The sequence below is a fragment of the Delphinus delphis genome, chromosome 18 (assembly GCF_949987515.2).
Source record: "Delphinus delphis chromosome 18, mDelDel1.2, whole genome shotgun sequence".
Classification (NCBI taxonomy): domain Eukaryota; kingdom Metazoa; phylum Chordata; class Mammalia; order Artiodactyla; family Delphinidae; genus Delphinus; species Delphinus delphis.
Window position 1 is genome coordinate 1077690 of NC_082700.1, and position 18290 is coordinate 1095979.

General features: G+C 44.3%; 1 protein-coding gene across 3 annotated transcripts in view; it reads left to right on the forward strand.

The window, feature by feature from the left end:
- The window catches only part of IFT88 (intraflagellar transport 88), a 75926-nt gene that overhangs the window by 39057 nt on the left and 18579 nt on the right, over positions 1 to 18290 (forward strand). For all 3 annotated transcript variants that reach the window (XM_059995587.1, XM_059995588.1, XM_059995589.1), the window contains exons 15-21: positions 2952 to 3051; positions 7776 to 7862; positions 10112 to 10298; positions 12780 to 12888; positions 14828 to 14978; positions 15472 to 15587; positions 17327 to 17379. In XM_059995587.1, coding sequence (XP_059851570.1) covers positions 2952 to 3051; positions 7776 to 7862; positions 10112 to 10298; positions 12780 to 12888; positions 14828 to 14978; positions 15472 to 15587; positions 17327 to 17379 — 803 coding nt within the window. The remainder of the gene's footprint in view (positions 1 to 2951; positions 3052 to 7775; positions 7863 to 10111; positions 10299 to 12779; positions 12889 to 14827; positions 14979 to 15471; positions 15588 to 17326; positions 17380 to 18290) is intronic.

Genomic DNA, 18290 nt, shown 5'->3' on the forward strand with positions numbered 1-18290 from the left:
TATAGTACAAGTCACTCTATCCCTTTCTGTGAACACCAAATGTTGGTTGTAACCTTAAGATCTTGATTTGGGAGACAAGCATCTCACAGTAAATGAACTCTGTTCATCTTTAATTATACTGAATAGTAAATGTTGTTTTACTGTTACTAAATCTAACTTGAATTCTCTTAATGTTTACTAAATCATATACATTTAATTTTCTAATGTTTTTAGCTTTTTAAGAAGATGATTATAGTTGTGTCTTTGCAATCTAGTAGTTGGTATGTAAGTGAAATTTTAAGTATTTATAAAATGCCAACCAGTCTGAGTGAAATTTTCCACTAATTTAACATTTTAACTTATCAAAACTAATTACTTTTGTCATATTAGACTTTTTAAAATTTTATTTATTTTATTTTTAGCTGCGTTGGGTCTTTGTTGCTGCGCGCGGGCTTTCTCTAGTTGTGGCAAGCGGGGGCTACTCTTCATTATGATGCACAGGCTTCTCATTGCGGTGGCTTCTCTTTGTTGTGGAGCACAGGCTCTAGGCTCACAGGCTTCAGTAGTTGTGGCTCGCAGGTTCTAGAGCACAGACTCAGTAGTTGTGGCTCATGGGCTTAGTTGTTCCACGGCATGTAGGATCTTCCAGGACCAGGGCCTGCATTGTCAGGCAGATTCTTTTGCTGATTTAAAAATTCTCTCTTTATCTTTGATTTTAGATAGTTTTATTACAACGTATCATAGAGAAAATTGTTTTGAGTTGAACTTTTGGGGTTGTCTCTTAGTTTCATGAACTTGGATGTCCACATCTCTCCCCAGATTTGGGAAGTTCTCAGCCATTATTTCTTTTTTAAAATATTTTATTGAATTATAGTTGACTTACAGTGTTGTATATAACAAGAAAAAAAATTTGTTGTTTATTGCAGGCCAGTTGGAAGTTCAGGATAAAAAGTATCTGCCTTCGAGAAATTTACAGTTTAGCTAATGTTGGTTGTCACCTAAGATCTCCTTGATTAGCTAAGTAGACAGATAATTATATTAGCAATCACAAAGCATTGTAAGTGCTATGTTATACTAATGTAACAAGTTGTGTTTTATTGTGTGCTGTGTGATTTCTTAGTCCCAATTGCTAATGCTACTGTAGTTTGTTGTCATGGTGTCATGGAAGGCTCCCCAGATTAAGTGACATTTGGGCTGAGGCTTGAAGGATTAGTAGGAATAAAAGTGGGGGAAGGGAGGGAGGATGTTGTAAGTAGAGGGAAGAGTGTCTCAAGGGCCGAGATGTTGGCAGCCCTTCCTGTATAGATTCTTCTGGATAATTAGCCCAAAGGTTCTAAGGCATCCTGTCTGTCTAGCATGGTGGGAGCTTTGTTCCATCTTTAGAAAATTGAGAAAAAAAGTGACTCCAGTAATTTTCTGTGGGGCATAATCCTTTTGCAGAATCCTGTTTGGGAACAGGAGGGGAAGAGCATCATGCTTTTGTCTTTGAGCCACTTGATTTGTTGACGGCAGCTCAGGGAATGAGTCAGCGTCTTAAATATTTCCCACTTTTCTAATCTTCCACATCTTCGGGTTTGTGAGCCCCTCTTCCTGGAACACCCTTCCCCTTTTGTCAAATCGATTCATCCTTTTCCCTTAAACCGAGCTCAGACATGTCTGGAATACCTTTCCTAGTGTCTCCACCCCTCCATTCCTGTATTTCTTCACTGCGGTTCTTACACCTAACTCAGTTTACAGGTCTGCTTCCCCTCGAGGGCAAGAACTGTATTTTGTGTGTCCTGGTAGCCCTGTACCAGACGTAATGTCTCACACGTTGTAGACATTCGGTGACTGTTTGCTGCGTGCGTTGTGGAATAGAGGGTTTCCCCCTTATTTTGGGGAGCCCTTCACGCTGCTTTGCTGAGAGGGTCCTCCAGGGGGGCCTGACAGGCTGGGTTTCACATCCTCTCTCACCACTCCAAGCAGAAGGACTGTTTTATAAATCAGGGTTTAAAAAATGTTCTGCTTGAAGAAAGGGATCTTTTGCTTTAATAATTTTATTTTTTAATTTTATTTTTTTAAATTGTATATTTATTTATTTGGCTGTGCCGGGTGTTAGTTGCAGCATGCGGGATTTAGTTCCCTGACCAAGGATTGAACTCCGGCCCCCTGAATTGGGAGCGTGGAGTCTTAACCACTGGTCTGCCAGGGAAGTCCCAGTATTTTTAGATTATTTGTCTAAGCCAGTGGCTTTGAAACCTCTTTGAACCAGACCCTCAGTGAGAAAACGCAGCACCGCCTTGCCCTTGTTATGCACAACCCTTTGATACCTTTTCTCTTCTGTTATTTGAAAGGTCATGACCCTCAATTTCGAAAGCATTAGTCTTGGTGCAGTGGGCTTTGGTAGCAATAGAAATTGGGCTCAAGTTCTTACTTGGCAGTTTTCTACTTGTGCGATTTATTTTTGTATCTATGACATGAGATAATGCCCGTCTTTCAGGGCTGTGGTGAGGACTAAATGTGTTCATGCTTACAGGAGTTGGCACATTGCCTGATGTTTAGTTAACAGTAGATGTTCTGTGTGCCCTGAGCAACGGATCCATGAAAGTCTGTTCAAGTTTGTACACAAAAAATTAAATATATTCTCAAGTTCTGTAGAATTTTTCTCACCATCAGAGCATTTAAGATGAAAAAATATATAGAAACGATTTTGCCTGTTACAAACTGAAGTTGTTTTATTAATTTTAAAATGAGAATTTTATTTAAAATACCATAAATAATTAGACGTGGCAAGAGGCTAATGAAGAATTGGCTGATAAAACGGGTTTGGAACTGAAGAGCTCTGTAACTTAATGCCTGTGTTGGAAGGAGTCAGGTGCTCAGTCCTACAGAACACTAGGGGCACTTTTAAACACTTTTGAAAAGTCACAGTTAAGAAAACCTAGATATATTAAAACAAAATAAAATAACCGTTTTTACGCTTTACTTTATAGGTGTGTTGAAGTTGTGAAAGCTTCTCAGTACGTAGAGCTGGCAAATGATCTGGAAATAAACAAAGCAATTATGTACCTGAGACAAAAGGACTTTAATCAAGTAAGTTTAAAAAAATGTTTAGATGGAAGTTAATGTTAACTGGTCAAAGCGATAATACTGTGAAACTCCTTTCTAGATTACTGTTACCTGGGATTATTCTGAAGTTGAATAATATTTTTATTTCTACCTTAACATAATTTCCTCTAATATATCATGGTTTTAATTTTGACCTGTTTGTCCTGTTTCATTTTTTTTGGCCGCACGGCATGTGGGATCTTAGTTCCCTGACCAGGGATTGAAACCATGTCACCTGCAGTGGAAGCGTGGAGTCCTAACCACTGGACCACCAGGGAATTCCCCTGTCCTGTTTCTTAAAATATAAACGCTTGCCATGTAAAACATGGCTGCTAAATGACTAAACCGTATTCTAGTCCAGAGGTCAGCTTTCCCCAGAGGTTTTCAAAGTGTTTCCTGAAGCTCAGAGGCTGTTCAGAGTCAGGGTTCGTACACGGGCAGTGGGGGAGGCCAGGAGCCGGAGCAGCAGCCTGGTGCCTGAGCAGCTCTCCTGGCATCTGTTTTACGTGTTTGGTTTACTCATTGACGTTGCGTTGGGCACGAAAGGAATCTGTCCCTGGTCTCACCACTGTCCTGCCGCCTGGGGTGGGGTGGAACGGTGCTCCCCTTCCACAGTCTGCCTCACAGGAGAACAGAAGAACAGCTTTTTAAAAGGGGGCGGGGATCACAAAGGAGAATAGAGAATGAAACTTGATACCCTAGTTTATAAAACCAGTGGTTAGTAGCATATATGCCTGCAATGTAGAAAACTCAGCTCTTCCGCGTTTAGACCCAGAGAGTGAGGGCCAGAGGGCGCCCAGTGTCTTTCCTGCACGCTCTCCTGAGCCAGTTTTCAGGCTTTCTTCCTATTTAAGACCTTCTGTTTTCCTGGAGACAGTAGAAGTAACTGACCCCTTTTTCGGGGAGGAGGGAGAAGGGCATCTGCCCCGAGGACGTGAGCGAAGGGGAAGCAGCCCGGTGCCCATGGCGTTGCTGTGTCGTGAAGGCTAGGGCAGCACACCGGCTGGCCCACGGTGTGTGTGGCTTCAGCGTGCTTAATGATTGTTTGTAAAGCATAAGAAGACTTCCTAGGTATCTTCGTGTCTGTTCTGCCATTTGAGCATCACACCCTCGGGCATTAAAAATGCCACAGATGAAACTCTGATCCTGTTGGGATGCTGAAAAGTAGAAGTGAAGTGAGACAGATTGGTCTTTGCTATCTTGCTGGAGTCATCTGTGGACCAAGAAAAATAAGTTCGTGTCTGTGTGAGAAGTACTGTTACAGATGACAAAATAGAGAAAGCCGTTTTCCGAGTTTTCTGTTGATACTTTTAAATGGTCTTTTTAGAAAGGTTTAACACTGTATTATCGTCCATGTTTTAAAGATGTGTTCACTAAGGAATAAACCCGCTAATTTTTTCATATTTAAATTCATTTAACCCAAATCATATTGTTTGCTGCTTTCCTAGCTGTTCTCATTCAAAATATTCTTTGTTCCGTTTGCCTATATACAATTTTAATATCAGTTATTTTACTGATGTTTTAAAAATGTAACTTCTGCTTTCTTTTACATCGCTGCTTTTACTTTGTGTTTCTTTTGTTGTGTATTGTAAGTATGACGAGGTAGGTATAACACAGTCGCAGTTTGGAAGGAACACTTTTAGGTTAAAAAGGATTGGATTGACTTAACTCATAAGGATCATTGATTAAGATGCTTTATTTATTTATTTATTTTTGGCTGCATTGGGTCTTCATTGCTGCACGCGGGCTTTCTCTAGTTGCGGCGAGCAGGGGCTACTCTTCCTTGCGGTGCACCGGCTCTCATTGCGGTGGCTTCTCTTGTTGCGGAGCACAGGCTCTAGGCGTGCGGGCTTCAGTAGTTGTGGCGCGCAAGCTCTAGAGCGCAGGCTCAGTAGTTGCGGTACACGAGCTTAGTTGCTCCGCGGCACGTGGGATCTTCCCGGACCAGGGCTCGAACCCACGTACCCTGCGTTGGCAGGCGGATTCTTAACCACTGTGCCACCAGGGAAGCCCGAAGATGCTTCACTTACAACTTGGCGTAATGTTGTAAATGTTTTTCAAAAAAAAATGCTGAAATTGGAATCTCAGAGTATGGTTTTTTGTGGTGATAGTGTTGTTTTGTAGCAGAGAAAGAACTCCACTAAAGCCACAGGTGGATGGGGTGAAGGCCAGTGGTGGTGGACAGACATACCCAGAGGAAAGCTGAAGCCCGTAGCGGACGGAATCAGCCAGGAAAGAAAACCCAAACGGAGATTTGTCTATTTTCCTAATTCTTCTTGGGGAAAAAACCCCAAACTAACAGTGTTTATTTTCATTATTTGTTTTGCCATTTACAACTAAATTTTATTGTGAACTTTTATCTGTTTTCTTTATAAATTGATTTACATTATTTTACTTTTAAAAACAGAAATATTAGAGATGCATTCATTGAATGTGTAAAGAACAGTATGAAAACAGCCTATTTCAAAGCCAAAAATACCTGAGAATGTTCCTTTTATTAGAATATTTAGCCTTTTCAGGATAGTTGTAGTTTAGAAGCTTAAAATTTGAAATATGTTTTTACTCTGTCCATGTTTTTAAATGAATGTTTTAAGTTCTAAATATTTTTGTTAATTCTTCTGAGTAATAGCTTTGGGTTGCATTGTTCTTTATGTATTGTTTGGATTCGTAGCAATCTTTTTTTTTTTTACACAACTTTATTCTTTTTTTTTTTTTTTAGTTAATTAATTTATTTTTGGCTGTGTTGGGTCCTCATTGCTGCGTGTGGTCTTTCTTTAGTTGCGATGAGCGGGGGCTACTCTTTGTTGCAGTGTGTGGGCTTCTCATTGCGGTGGCTTCTCTTGTTGTGGGGCACGGGCTCTAGGCGCGTGGGCTTCAGTAGTTGGAGCACATGGGCTCTAGATCACAGGCTCAGATGTGGCTCACGGGCTTAGTTGCTCCGCGGCATGTGGGACCTTCCCAGACCAGGGCTCGAACCCGTGTCCCCTGCATTGGCAGGCGGATTCTTAACCACTGCGCCACCAGGGAAGCCCCCAGGGATTCGTAGCGATCTTGTGGGGAGAATAGATTTGGTGTTAAACGTAGTCTTAAAGTATTGTTATCGATGAGCCACAGATTAACAAATATCAGCATTTTAAGATCCAGCCCCCACATTTCCTTGACTGTAATATGAACAGCTGCTTTGAAACAGCGATATAAACTGATAGCGTTCTGTTTTTAAAAAATTACCATTGTCGTTAGTTTGCCTTCGGTTCTGCTTTATGGATGTCAGAAATATCAGAGAGCAGCCTTCTTCCCCTCTGCAGTCTACTTGAGTCAGAGGATTCAGTGGATATGTGAGTTATGCCTATTCACGTGCCTTATATTTAATTAATTAATTAATTATTTTTGGCCATGCCACACGGCTTGTGGCATCTTAGTTCCCTGACCAGGGGTTGAACCCACGCCCTCAGCAGCAACAGCGTGGAGTCCTCACCACTGGACCGCCAGGGAAGTCCCCACTTGCCTTATATTTTAAATTAGCACATACATTTATAGTGACACAATCTGAAAGTAAAGATAAAAACATCTCAATTCTTATTCAGTGTGAAATGCAGCTTGTAAAGCTTAGAGGCTCGGAAGAGGAGCTGGGGGTTGGGTAGGGTTGGTGAGGTAGCTTCTGCAGGGAATCACTTCCAGGTAAGTTTTAGGAGCTTCTTGTTATGGAAGAGCCTTCCGAGAAAGAAAGTGAGAAAGGGGCTCTCAAGATGGACGGTGTGGCGTTCGGGTTTTTCTCTTACAGAATTTACTTTGTGGGGTTATAAACTAATGGTCTAGAAACTTCCAACAGTTTTCTCTCGAGTAATCAAGACCCTTTAAGAGAGCAGTTCTTTACTGCGCTACGACCGGGTGTGCAGGTCTCCTGCCCTTGGCCGCAGGGGAGTCAAGTGCTCGGTGGCCCGGCTCAGGGCTCGGACCGCACTGCGTCCACCGGCTCAGGGTTCGGACCGCACGGCGTCCACCAACCCAGGGTTCGGACCGCACGGCGTCCACCGGCACAGGGCTCGGACCACACGGCGTCCACCGACCCAGGGTTCGGACCGCATGGCGTCCACCGGCACAGGGCTCGGACCGCACAGCGCCCACCGGCACAGGGCTCAGACCGCACGGCGTCCACCGGCGCAGGGCTTGGACCGCACGGGCGTCCAGCAGCAGCAGCTGCGGCCCCTGCAGAAGCTGAGCAGGGCTTTGCTTGGACACAGCTGCTCCCCAGGAGCCAGCGGCCAAGCATTTTCTATTCAGTAAATGTAGTGTAAAGGAAGGAAGGAAAAACCACGTCTTTTTCCTGTTTCTGGTACCTCTCAGTAACTTCTAGGTGGAGAACTCATCCACCTCCCGTGCAAGGAGCCTGGCATCCCAAGTGTCCTGCCATGTCGGGGCATCTCAGACTTGCCAGGGGGTAAAAACGTGCTTTAAATTCCTCATGGCTTCAGAGTGTAGTTACATTTGGATCTGTATCAGGTAACTTTGTGACGCTCCCAGAATTGCTTTCTATCCCAGTTTTGAGAATTCTTTTTCACAAGTACTGATAATCAAGTGAAATTCTCATCTGTCATCTGTTTTCCTGAACACACTAATCACCCCTCTGCATTCCCTGGTCTTGTCCCCAAACTGAAGCCTAAATGCTATCATATTACAGAGGTAATAACTGGCAGACATTTCATTTTTAGGCTGTAGAGACCTTAAAAATGTTTGAAAAAAAGGACAGTAGTGTGAAGAGTGCAGCTGCAACCAACCTCTCATTCCTGTATTATTTGGTGAGTTCTGCTTTTCATGACTACGTTGGTACTGTGGTATTTTTAGGTTGCTGCCCAAGGAGGGGCTCTGGAGAAGTGGGGTGGAGAAGGACAGCACGGCTGGGTTGGTCTGCGGGCCGCTTGGGTGGTGCGTGTGAGCGCGAGGCCATCTCAGAAGGAGGACAGAGGGAGGACCTGTGGAGCTGACCTCAGATGGGAAATCAGGGTTAGAGATAAAATGCGTGGTTGTCTCTGTAGAGGTTTAAGCTTTGATGACAGATGCCATGGACGGAATGATTGTCTCCCCAAAATTCATCTGTGAAGCCCTAACACCCAACGTGGCTGTATTTGGAGGTGGGGACTTAGGGTTAGCTGAGGTCATGAGGGGAGCCCCCATGATGGGATTAGTGCCTTTATTAGAGGAGAAGGGGACCAGAGCCCTGTGCCCTGTGAGGACACAGCAAGGAGGCCATCTGCAGATGTGGACGTGGGCCCTCACCAGATACCAGGCCTGCTGATCCCCTGGTCTTCGACCTCCAGCCTCCGGAACTGTGAGAAGTAACTGTGAATTGTTGAAGCCCCGTCTCTGGTACGCAGACAGCAGGTGGTGTCTCCAGGGTGTGAGCAGGGCGCAGGGCTGGGGGCTGAGGAGGCCAGAGTGCAGATCCGTGGAGGAGACAGGAAAGGAACTAGAAAAGCATGACGGCTTTCGGGGGGGCAGGCATCGTGAGAGCGGAGAGGAGGCACAAGAGAATGAAGGTCCCCGGGGTGGGGGGGCGGGGGAAGGCTCAGCCAATGCAGCCGAGCGAGGCTCAGCCCACCCTGCAGGATGGTCCGCTGGAGCAGGGCTGGGCCTTTGCACCTGCAGCCGCCTGTGTTCTCCCCCCTCCCTCCCCCCTCCCCCCTTCCCCTCCCCCTCCCCTCCCCCCTCCTTTCCCCTCCCCTCTCCCCCCTCCCCTCCCCCTCCCCTCCCCTCCCCTCCCCTCCCCTTCCCTTCCCCTCCCCTCCCCTCCCCCTCCCCCTCCCCTCCCTTCCCCTCCCCTCCCCTCCCCATCCCTCTCCCCTCCCCTCCCTTCCCCTCCCCTCCTCTCCCCCTCCCCCTCCCCTCACCCCCTCCTTTCCCCTCTCCCACCTCCCCCCTCCTTCCCCCCTCCCTTCCCCTCTCCCTCCCTTCCCCCCCCTCCCCTCCCCTCCCCTTCCCCCCTTCCCCCTTCCCCCTCCCCCTCCCCCTCCCCTCCCCTCCCTTCCCCTCCCCTCCCCTCCCCCCACCCCAGCCCCTCCCCTCCCCTCCCCGTCCAGGGACCCTGAGGTCATCCCCTCACAGCTCTCCAGTCCCGTCAGCAACCCGTCACTGCTCTTCTAAGTTGTGCCCGAAGCTTAATCTAAAAGACAGTGTTCCACGGTTTGGTGTTTATGACGCCAGCACCCCGCTCTGAGGGAGTCCACACAGATACTTGTATGTGAATGTTCAGAGCAGCGTTATTCATGATAACCAGGAGTGGGTGGAAACAACCCAGGTGCCCATGAACTTGGTGGAGAGGTCTGTGGGACTCGGATGCCCTCTGTGGTCCACAGCCCAGCCCGGCGCGGATCTGGGTCCTCTGCAGGAGGAAGAGCTGGACATGGGTGGGGAGCGAGGGTGAGCTGGGCGGGGGGGCGAGGCTGGGAAGGGCCTTCAGAGGGTAAGGTGCCGCCACACGTTCACATCCACGGCCACTGGACAAGGACCACGGGGGGGGGGGGGGATGGGAGGTGGGAAGCAGTGCCCCTCCCTCAGCCACGCCCACGAGGCACCAGCAGCTACGCTGTGAGAGGCGCGAGGCCCTCGCGGCACAGGTGAATGCCAGCCCAGCCGTGTCCTAATTAGGCACTGGCGGTGGGGACGCAACGGAGGCGTGGACTGTGGCGATGCGGTACCCACCGGCCATGCAGCCAGGGTGACGGGGCAGGAGGGTAGTGGGGCCTCTAGCTGTGTGGGTGCCATAGGTGTGGGGAGCTCCCACCTGCAGTCAGTGGGTGCTGGAGATGGAACCGCTGCTATGGAAGTGGTGGTGGTGTCCAGACCATGACTGCGGAGCAGTCGGTTGTAAGAAACTTCTTAACAAGTAAAACCTTTTGTGGAGTGAGTCCAGCGAGACCAAGATATGTAAACTATGTGCTTGTTTATCCTGTCTGTAATCTCAGAAAGTCCCTTTATCATGTCTGTAATCTCAGAAGAGGCAGAAGGGGTACAATGAACTTCAAATAATTTGTATATTTTTGTACTTTAGGAGAATGAATTCTCACAAGCCAGTAGCTATGCAGATTTAGCTGTGAACTCTGACAGATATAACCCGTCAGCTCTTACTAATAAAGGGAATACAGTTTTTGCAAATGGTGACTATGAGAAGGCAGCTGAATTCTATAAAGAGGCTCTAAGAAATGATTCTTCTTGTACTGAAGCACTTTATAATATTGGTAAGTGAAACAGGCAAAATTGCCTTTTTTTTTTTTTTTTGCTTATAAAGCTCCAATTCATTGAGAGGAAGGGTTCCTTGCAACAAAAAGTTGAAAAGAAGACTCTTGGATTATAGACTATTTTTAATGGAATTAATGACTCAGAATCTGGACGCTTGTGAGATTTGGGTAGATGTAGCCGAAATTCCCTCTAAAAAGACTTCCAGGTTCCTCCCACCGTGGTATGAGAATGTTTCCCGAATTCCTGCTAATACTGGATATTATAATTCAACTTTTGCCAAATTGATAGGTGGGGAAAAAAAAATCTCATTTTCTTCCTTTTTTTTCTTTAATAAATTTTTTTATGTTTGGCTGCATTGGGTCTTTGTTGCTGCACACAGGCTTTCTGTAGTTGCGGTGAGCGGGGGCTACTCTTCTTTGCGGTGCGTGGGCTCTAGGTGCATGGATTTCAGTAGTTGTGGCACACGGGCTCAGTAGTTGTGGCACGTGGGCTCAGTAGTTGTGGCATGCAGGCTCAGTAGTTGTGGCACATAGGCTTAGTTGCTCCGTGACATGTGTGCGATCTTCCTGGGCCAGGGCTTGAACCTGTGTCCCCTGCATTGGCAGGTGGGCTCTTAACCACTGCACCACCAGGGAAGTCCCTTCCTTTTTAATTACAAACATATTTCAAACATTAAAAAAGAGAGAGAAAAAGCATACCTCTGTACCTACCACCTATATTTAACACATTTTTACATTTTGTTATTTTTACTTCAGATTTTGTCTTTAATAAACTGTTGAAGACCTGAAGGCTCACACCACCCCATCCCTCCCCTGCCTGTCAGAGGTCACCTGACCCCCATCGTGTCCCCCTGTCGTGCCCCCCCGGTTGTGCCCCCCCCGTCATGCCCCCCCGGTCGTGCCCCCCCGTCGTGTCCCCCAGTCATGACCCCCATCGTGTGCCCCCGTCGTGGCATCCCCCCGTTGTGTCCCCCTCATCTCCCCCACCCCCACCCCATCATGAGCTCGTGCTGTTGCAGACACATGTTGATGCAGTGCAGGCTCATGTCTTGGCTTCAGTGAAGTTTCCTCTGAAGGTTTCTTCTCCTGCTTCTTTGGTTGGCTTGTTCATGTTATCCTCTCTTTACTGTGACGATCTTTCCTCCTTGTCTGATGAGCCTGGCCTTCTCCTCGTATCTAGGAGTTTGCAGCTGAGGCGGAGTGGGACCTTCGAGGCCTGCCCACTCCCCACCATGCACCGTCTGTCTCATTGTGTCCTGAGGGTGTCCAGGCAGCTGGATCTCTCCTCCCCGGGCTGGGCTGGGTGGGACGGGAGGGGCAGGGGGCATTAGCAACTCTACCTGGCACTGAGGGGTTAGGAGAAGAGGGGTGAGTATGGGGGCCTGGGGGGCACGAGGTCACTCACCAGGCCTCCGTCCATTTGACCTCTTCATATGTTTAAATGCCTCTCTTAGTCCGTCGCTTAAGGGAGCTTTATAATTTCTTCTGTGAAACAGAATTTTTCTATTTTTTACGTAGTCAAATTTGGTTTTTGAAAATCTGTGGCTTCATTTGTTCATTGCTTTATGAAGCCCTTCCCGACCCCAGGATCACAAAATCATTTTCCTTTCATGCTTTTATAGCTTTGTTTTTCTATTTAGTTTTGAATAAAAATTGAATTTATTTGAAAAAGGAATAAATTCAAGAGAGGAATGTGTGGGTTTTTCGTCATGTGTAATCACTTGTCCTGGTACTGTTTATTTCTTGTCCCTTAGTCCTCCTTGAGTTTGTTTATTTTTTTTAAATATTTATTTATTTATTTATTTATTCATTCATTCATTCTGGCTGCGCCTGGTCGTAGTTGCAGCATGCATGCAGGATCTAGTTCCCCAACCAGGGATCGAACCCAGCCCTCCATCATTGGGAGCACTTTTTTTTTTTTTTTTTTGCGGTACGCAGGCCTCTCACTGTTGTGGCCTCTCCTGTTGCGGAGCACAGGCTCCGGACGCGCAGGCTCAGCGGCCATGGCTCACAGGCCCAGTCGCTCTGCGGCATGTGGGATCTTCCCGGACCGGGGCACGAACCCGTGTCCCCTGCATCGGCAGGCGGACTCTCGACCACTGTGCCACCAGGGAAGCCCGGGAGCACAGACTCTTACCCACTGGACCACCAGGGAAGTCCTAGTCCTCCCTGACTTTAACTGAATTCTGTAACCCAGCCCATTTCTGAACTGTTTGTGCTGTTCTTTCAATGTTTGTCATTCCTGCTCCCCTCAACACTTCAAAACATACACTAAAGCTTTCATGATTTAGTGTCTGCCAAACATTAGTGGAATTTCCTGCCCCTGCCTTGTTCCTTTTTTTTTTTAATTGTGTTTATCTTTATTTTCTCTTTTGGATGAATATTTACCTATATTTAAATATTCATTCTGTTACTTTGAGAAAATTACTGCCAGTACCGGTGTTTATAGCTTACCTTTCTTTCTCTTCCTTCTTTGTAAAGGCCTTACCTGTAAGAAGCTAAACCGGCTTGATGAAGCTTTGGACTGTTTCCTGAAACTTCACGCAATCCTAAGAAACAGCGCCCAAGTCCTTTACCAGATAGCAAATATGTATCTTATGTGAAAAACTTAAGGACAGTTATTAATTCACTCAGTTGGTGATTGAGTACCACTTATTAAATAAGCTTAACCAGTGAATTAATTGATGGGGGTATATTTTAAAACCTGACTATCAAATTAATATGTGATGAAAATATGATTTGAGTGATCCTGTTTTAAAGGGTCATTTGCATTATAGGAGGAATTATTTAGAAGTTGCAACTATTATTAATTTTTAGACATAGTAATTGAAGTAATTGGGTATCATGTCGAGTCCACACAAGATGTTCATTGAGCATAATTTAGACCCTTTAGGGAATTCCCTGGCGGTGCAGTGGTTAGGACTCCTCGCTCTCACTGCCAGGGCCCAGATTTGATCCCGGATCAGGGAACTTAAGATCCCACAAGCCATGTGGCACAGCCAAAAAATAAATAAATAAATAACGATAATGATGAAAAAATTTTAAGTATTGTCTCCTGTGCTTCTGGTAGGGTAGATAAAAGTTTTTTGATAAAAAATGTTAATTTTAGAGCAGATAGCGGCATAGTTATTTCTTTTAGCCTTTTTGTTTTGTCCAGTTCATTTCTCTGAAGGTGCCAGTGTCATGACCTGCTGGTGCCCAGTTCCTGATCAGTGTCGATCCAGTCAAGCAGTTGTTGTGTTTGAGGCTGTTTGAATACATTTCCTTATTTTAATGTTTTTCTTATGGTATCACATTTGTCATCATTAAAAGTAGAAGGCTCTTCTTTTTTTTTTAAATAAATTTATTTATTTTATTTATTTATTTTTGGCTGCATTGGGTCTTGGTTGCTGCACACAGGGTTTTTCTAGTTGTGGTGAGCGGGGGCTACTCTTCATTGTGGTGCACGGGCTTCTCATTGTGGTGGCTTCTCTTGTTGCGGAGCGCGGGCTCTAGGCGAGCAGGCTTCAGTAGTTGTGGCACACGGGCTCAGTAGTTGTGGCTTGTGGGCTCTAGAGCACAGGCTCAGTAGTTGTGGTGCACGGGCTTAGTTGCTCCGTGGCATGTGGCATCTTCCTGGACCAGGGCTGGAACCCATGTCCCCTGCATTGTCAGGCGGATTCTTAACCACTGCACCACCAGGGAGGCCCCAAGGCTCTTCTTTTTCAATGAAACTTTGGATTGGAATATTTTCATGTCATTAAGGCAGCTAATATAAATAGTAAGTAATCAATAAGTACTGGTGTGAATAAATTATTTGAGTGCATGCAGAGGACTTACTAGGCATTAAAGCTACAAAAAACTGTCTTGGGCTTGTAATGTAATTAGGGAAAACTCACCAGAAAATACATGGAAACCATTCCTTTAAAATGTTGAACACTTAAGAGAGGTGGAATGATTGAAACACAGCACTCAGGCTTTTTTTTTTTTTTTTTTTTTTTTTTTTTGCGGTACGTGGGCCTCTCACTGCTGTGGCCTCTCCCGTTGCAGAGCACAGGCTCCGGATGCGCAGGCTCAGCGGCCATGGCTCACGGGCCCAGCTGCTCCGCGGCATGTGGGATCCTCCCAGACCGGAACATGAACCTGTGTCCCCTGCATCAGCAGGCGGACTCTCAACCATTGTGCCACCAGGGAAGCCCCAGGCATTTTTATTAAGGACAAATTTTGGACAAAACTTTGAATAAAACAGCACACTATTAATTCTACTAGTGTGGCAGTTGATCTTAGTGGGTAGTAATGAAGTAAAAGGAAAAGCAAGATGTGTGTGTGTGTGTGTGTGTGTGTATATGTGTGTCCCATATACATGTATAGGGGACAGAAGTGTTACTGACCATTTTTCATCCTCATCCCTGACGAAATCCAGAGTAAACAGTACTAAGTAGCACATTAGTATAGACTAAGAAATATTTTTATGAAATGTTGGTTTTAGGTTTGCTTATTGATCAGTGAATTTAGAAAAATTGTGTTATCCTTCATTGAAATTGTCTAAGATACGAGTTAATGGAAGATCCCAATCAAGCTATGGAATGGTTAATGCAGCTGATCAGTGTTGTTCCAACTGACTCCAGAGCTTTGTCTAAACTGGGAGGATTATATGACAGTGAGGGGGATAAATCCCAAGCATTCCAATATTACTATGAGGTGGGTGTGCAGTCTTGCCTTCCTTCTGCTTTTTAGCCTTTTATGAATTGTTATAAAAAAGACAGCAGGCCTTTTAATTTTTAAAAATTATAAATGCTTATTAGCTTTTAAATAAATAATTTAAAATAAAACATTTGTGGAATATAAAGTTAGTTTTTGATTATTTTAATAAAAGGTAAAATAAAAGGTACCAGTGCATTTTTCTCTTGAAGGGTGATTTAATCCCTTTTGAGTCTATTGCATACTTAATTTGACTCAGATCATATATCAGTACATCGAAAAGATATTTATAGATAATTGAAAATGTGTCAAACAAATCTTAAGTTTTCCAAATCTTACATAGTTTCAAAACTTGAACAGTACTTGTGACACAGCTCATACTTCTTAAGTAAGAAGTGTCACACTGTATACATTAAGGCAGCTGGTGGGGAAGGTGTTGGGGAGTGAACTGTGCCTTGTGACTGAAGTTCTTTTGTCACACCTCCCTTTCCAGTCGTATAGGTATTTCCCGTCCAACATTGAAGTCATCGAGTGGCTTGGGGCCTATTACATCGACACCCAGTTTTGTGAAAAAGCCATTCAGTACTTTGAAAGAGCTTCTCTTATACAGTAGGTAACTGTTACGATTTTATGTTTAGTTAAATGTCTACAATCTGATAGACATACTGAGTTCATGAACAGTTATTAGTGAACATTCAGGCATTGTTTTGATTTTCTTGTATTGTGTTTCATTTGACTTGGTCTTTATTATGATAAATATATTTCCTTTTTATGCAAATGTTTTAAAAAATACCTTCAAGGTACTTTTCTGTGTGTATTTTTCTTTTTCACATCTCAGTAAACAAGTATTATTTCTTTATCAATCAGAAAATGACTCTCTCATTCCAAAGACAAAGTTTCATTTCTGAAAGAGTCCTAATTGAATGTTTCATTGGTCTCAGTTTGTAATTGATATACATTATATATTAAAAATCAGGACTTCCCTGGTGGCGCAGTGGTTAAGAATCCGCCTACCAATGCAGGGGACATGGGTTTGAGCCCTGGTCCGGGAAGATCCCACATGCCACGGAGCAGCTAAGCCCGTGTGCCACAACTACTGAGCCTGCGCTCTATAGCCCACGAGCCACAATTAATGAAGCCCATGTGCCACAACTACTGAAGCCCACGCGCCTAGAGCCCACAAGAGAAGCCACCGCAATGAGAAGCCCACGAACCGCAACGAAGAGTAGCCCCCGCTCACAGCAACTAGAGAAAGCCTGCGTGCAGCAACAAAGACCCAACGCAGCCAAAATTAAATAAATTTATTTTTTTAAAAAAAGAAAGAAAAAAAAAAAAGAAAGAAAGCAGGAGTAGCAATATTAACTTCAGACAGAACAGAAATCAAACTTATAAAAAAATCAAATTCTTAAAAATGTCTTTAAATTCATATCAGAATGTTTTATACATTATTCAAAAATAATTGGGATATGTCATGTTGTGTTTTGTGTTTGGCCAAATTGAATTTTAACATTAGATACGGGGAAAGGGGAGCCGGGAGGGACAAGGTATCGGTAAGGGATTACGAGGTACAAACTACTATGTATAAAATAAATAAGATACAAGGATGTATTGTGCAGCACAGGGAATATAGCCAATATTTTATAATAACTATAAATGGAGTATAATCTATAAAAATTTTGAATCACTGTGTTGTACACTTGAAACTAATATTGTAAATCAGCTATACCTCAATTTGAAAAAAAATAAAAGAGAAGTGAGGAGAGCATTAAATTATTCCCTAGTCTTTTATTCCTTCAAATTTTGTTTTTCTCAGAAATTTTTAGTAGTAGTCTTTAGAAATTCTGGTCATGTTTATTTTAGAAAAGAAATTCACTTCTATTTTAAGGGAAAAAAAAGAATGAATAGATTTCTTTTTTACTTTCTTTTTAGCTGAAGTCTAATTGTTCAAACACAAGGTCAAAAATTGCCTCTTGAATACTAAATTTGCAAGCCTAAACCTAGGTTTCTAAGCCTTAGGTACTAAGTATAAGATATGGCAAAGGTAATAAAAATGGTTAAAATAGAATGCTGTGGTCTTTACGCAAACTGGCGAGGCAGTTCTTCTAAGAATGTCTAAACAAAGGTGTGAGTTAATTGAAGGGCTCTAAATGTAAATTTCCTAATATCAGTATGACAGATAATAATGAAGGAAATTGTATATATGCTGTTGTTAATAATAAAGACGACCTAATCAAATGTCAAAAAGTAATTGAAAGCTAGTACCGATATGTAGCTTAGCTTTATAAAACTGTTTGGCCATCACAGATTATTTTTGTTTCATCTCTAATTTCACATAATTTCTTTTACAGGCCTACACAAGTGAAGTGGCAGCTGATGGTAGCTAGCTGTTTTAGAAGAAGTGGTAAATGCTTTAATTTTATTCACTTTAATATATGTTGCTTGTTTCTATCTTTTAGGTAGTTATGCATATAAATGTGTTCCTATTGTAGATTTATTTATTAAGATTAACTTTTGATAGTACACATATCAAACATTATACGAAAGACACAGTGTTTACTACGTACAGTTAAAAGTTACGTTTACTAACCCGCATCCCCTGCATTGGAAGCGGGGAGTCTTAACCACTGGGCCGCCAGGGAAGTCCCATCTAGTCACCTCCTTCTAAACATCCTGTGTGCTCTGCCCAATGTGTGAGCCTCTCTCACACCTGAAAAGCTGAGGAGAGCCCAGAACTGGGGCCGCAGGACCTGATTTTGTACAGCAGATGTCACTAGTCATCCTGGTTGTGTTTTCAGTGTCAGTCTTTATCTCGTCCTGTGCTGCTGGCCTGTTCTGCAGTGTCAGTGTGTTAATGGTTTGGGACTAGCCATGAAGTGAATGATACTGTTAAAATGTCAGGATTAAGCAGGAGATAAATGTTAACACTGTGGTTAAAATGTTTAGTTAAAATAACATGCTAATGTAGTTAAGTGTGAAAAATGCAGTCCCTCTTATAGAGCAACCAGATGTCCAGGAGAGCTCCCTCACCCAGGGAAGCGCGAGCCGTGACCACCGGCAGCGGTCCCCGCCGTTTCTTAGGGCCCTCTGTCTGCCTCTGAGAGCCCCTCAGGTGGCAGCGGGACACAGGTGCGGTGTGACCTCAGGTCATTTTGCGGGTTGGTCTCTAATGTTACCGTGTTTCCTGTTGGCGGAAAGACCTCTCTGTATACACATTTCATTTATGTCAGGGCGAGTCCGAGTTGCCTGCGCACGTGTAGTGCCTGTCCTGTGACGTGTGTGTGTGTGTGTGTGTGTGTGTGTGTGTGTGTGTGT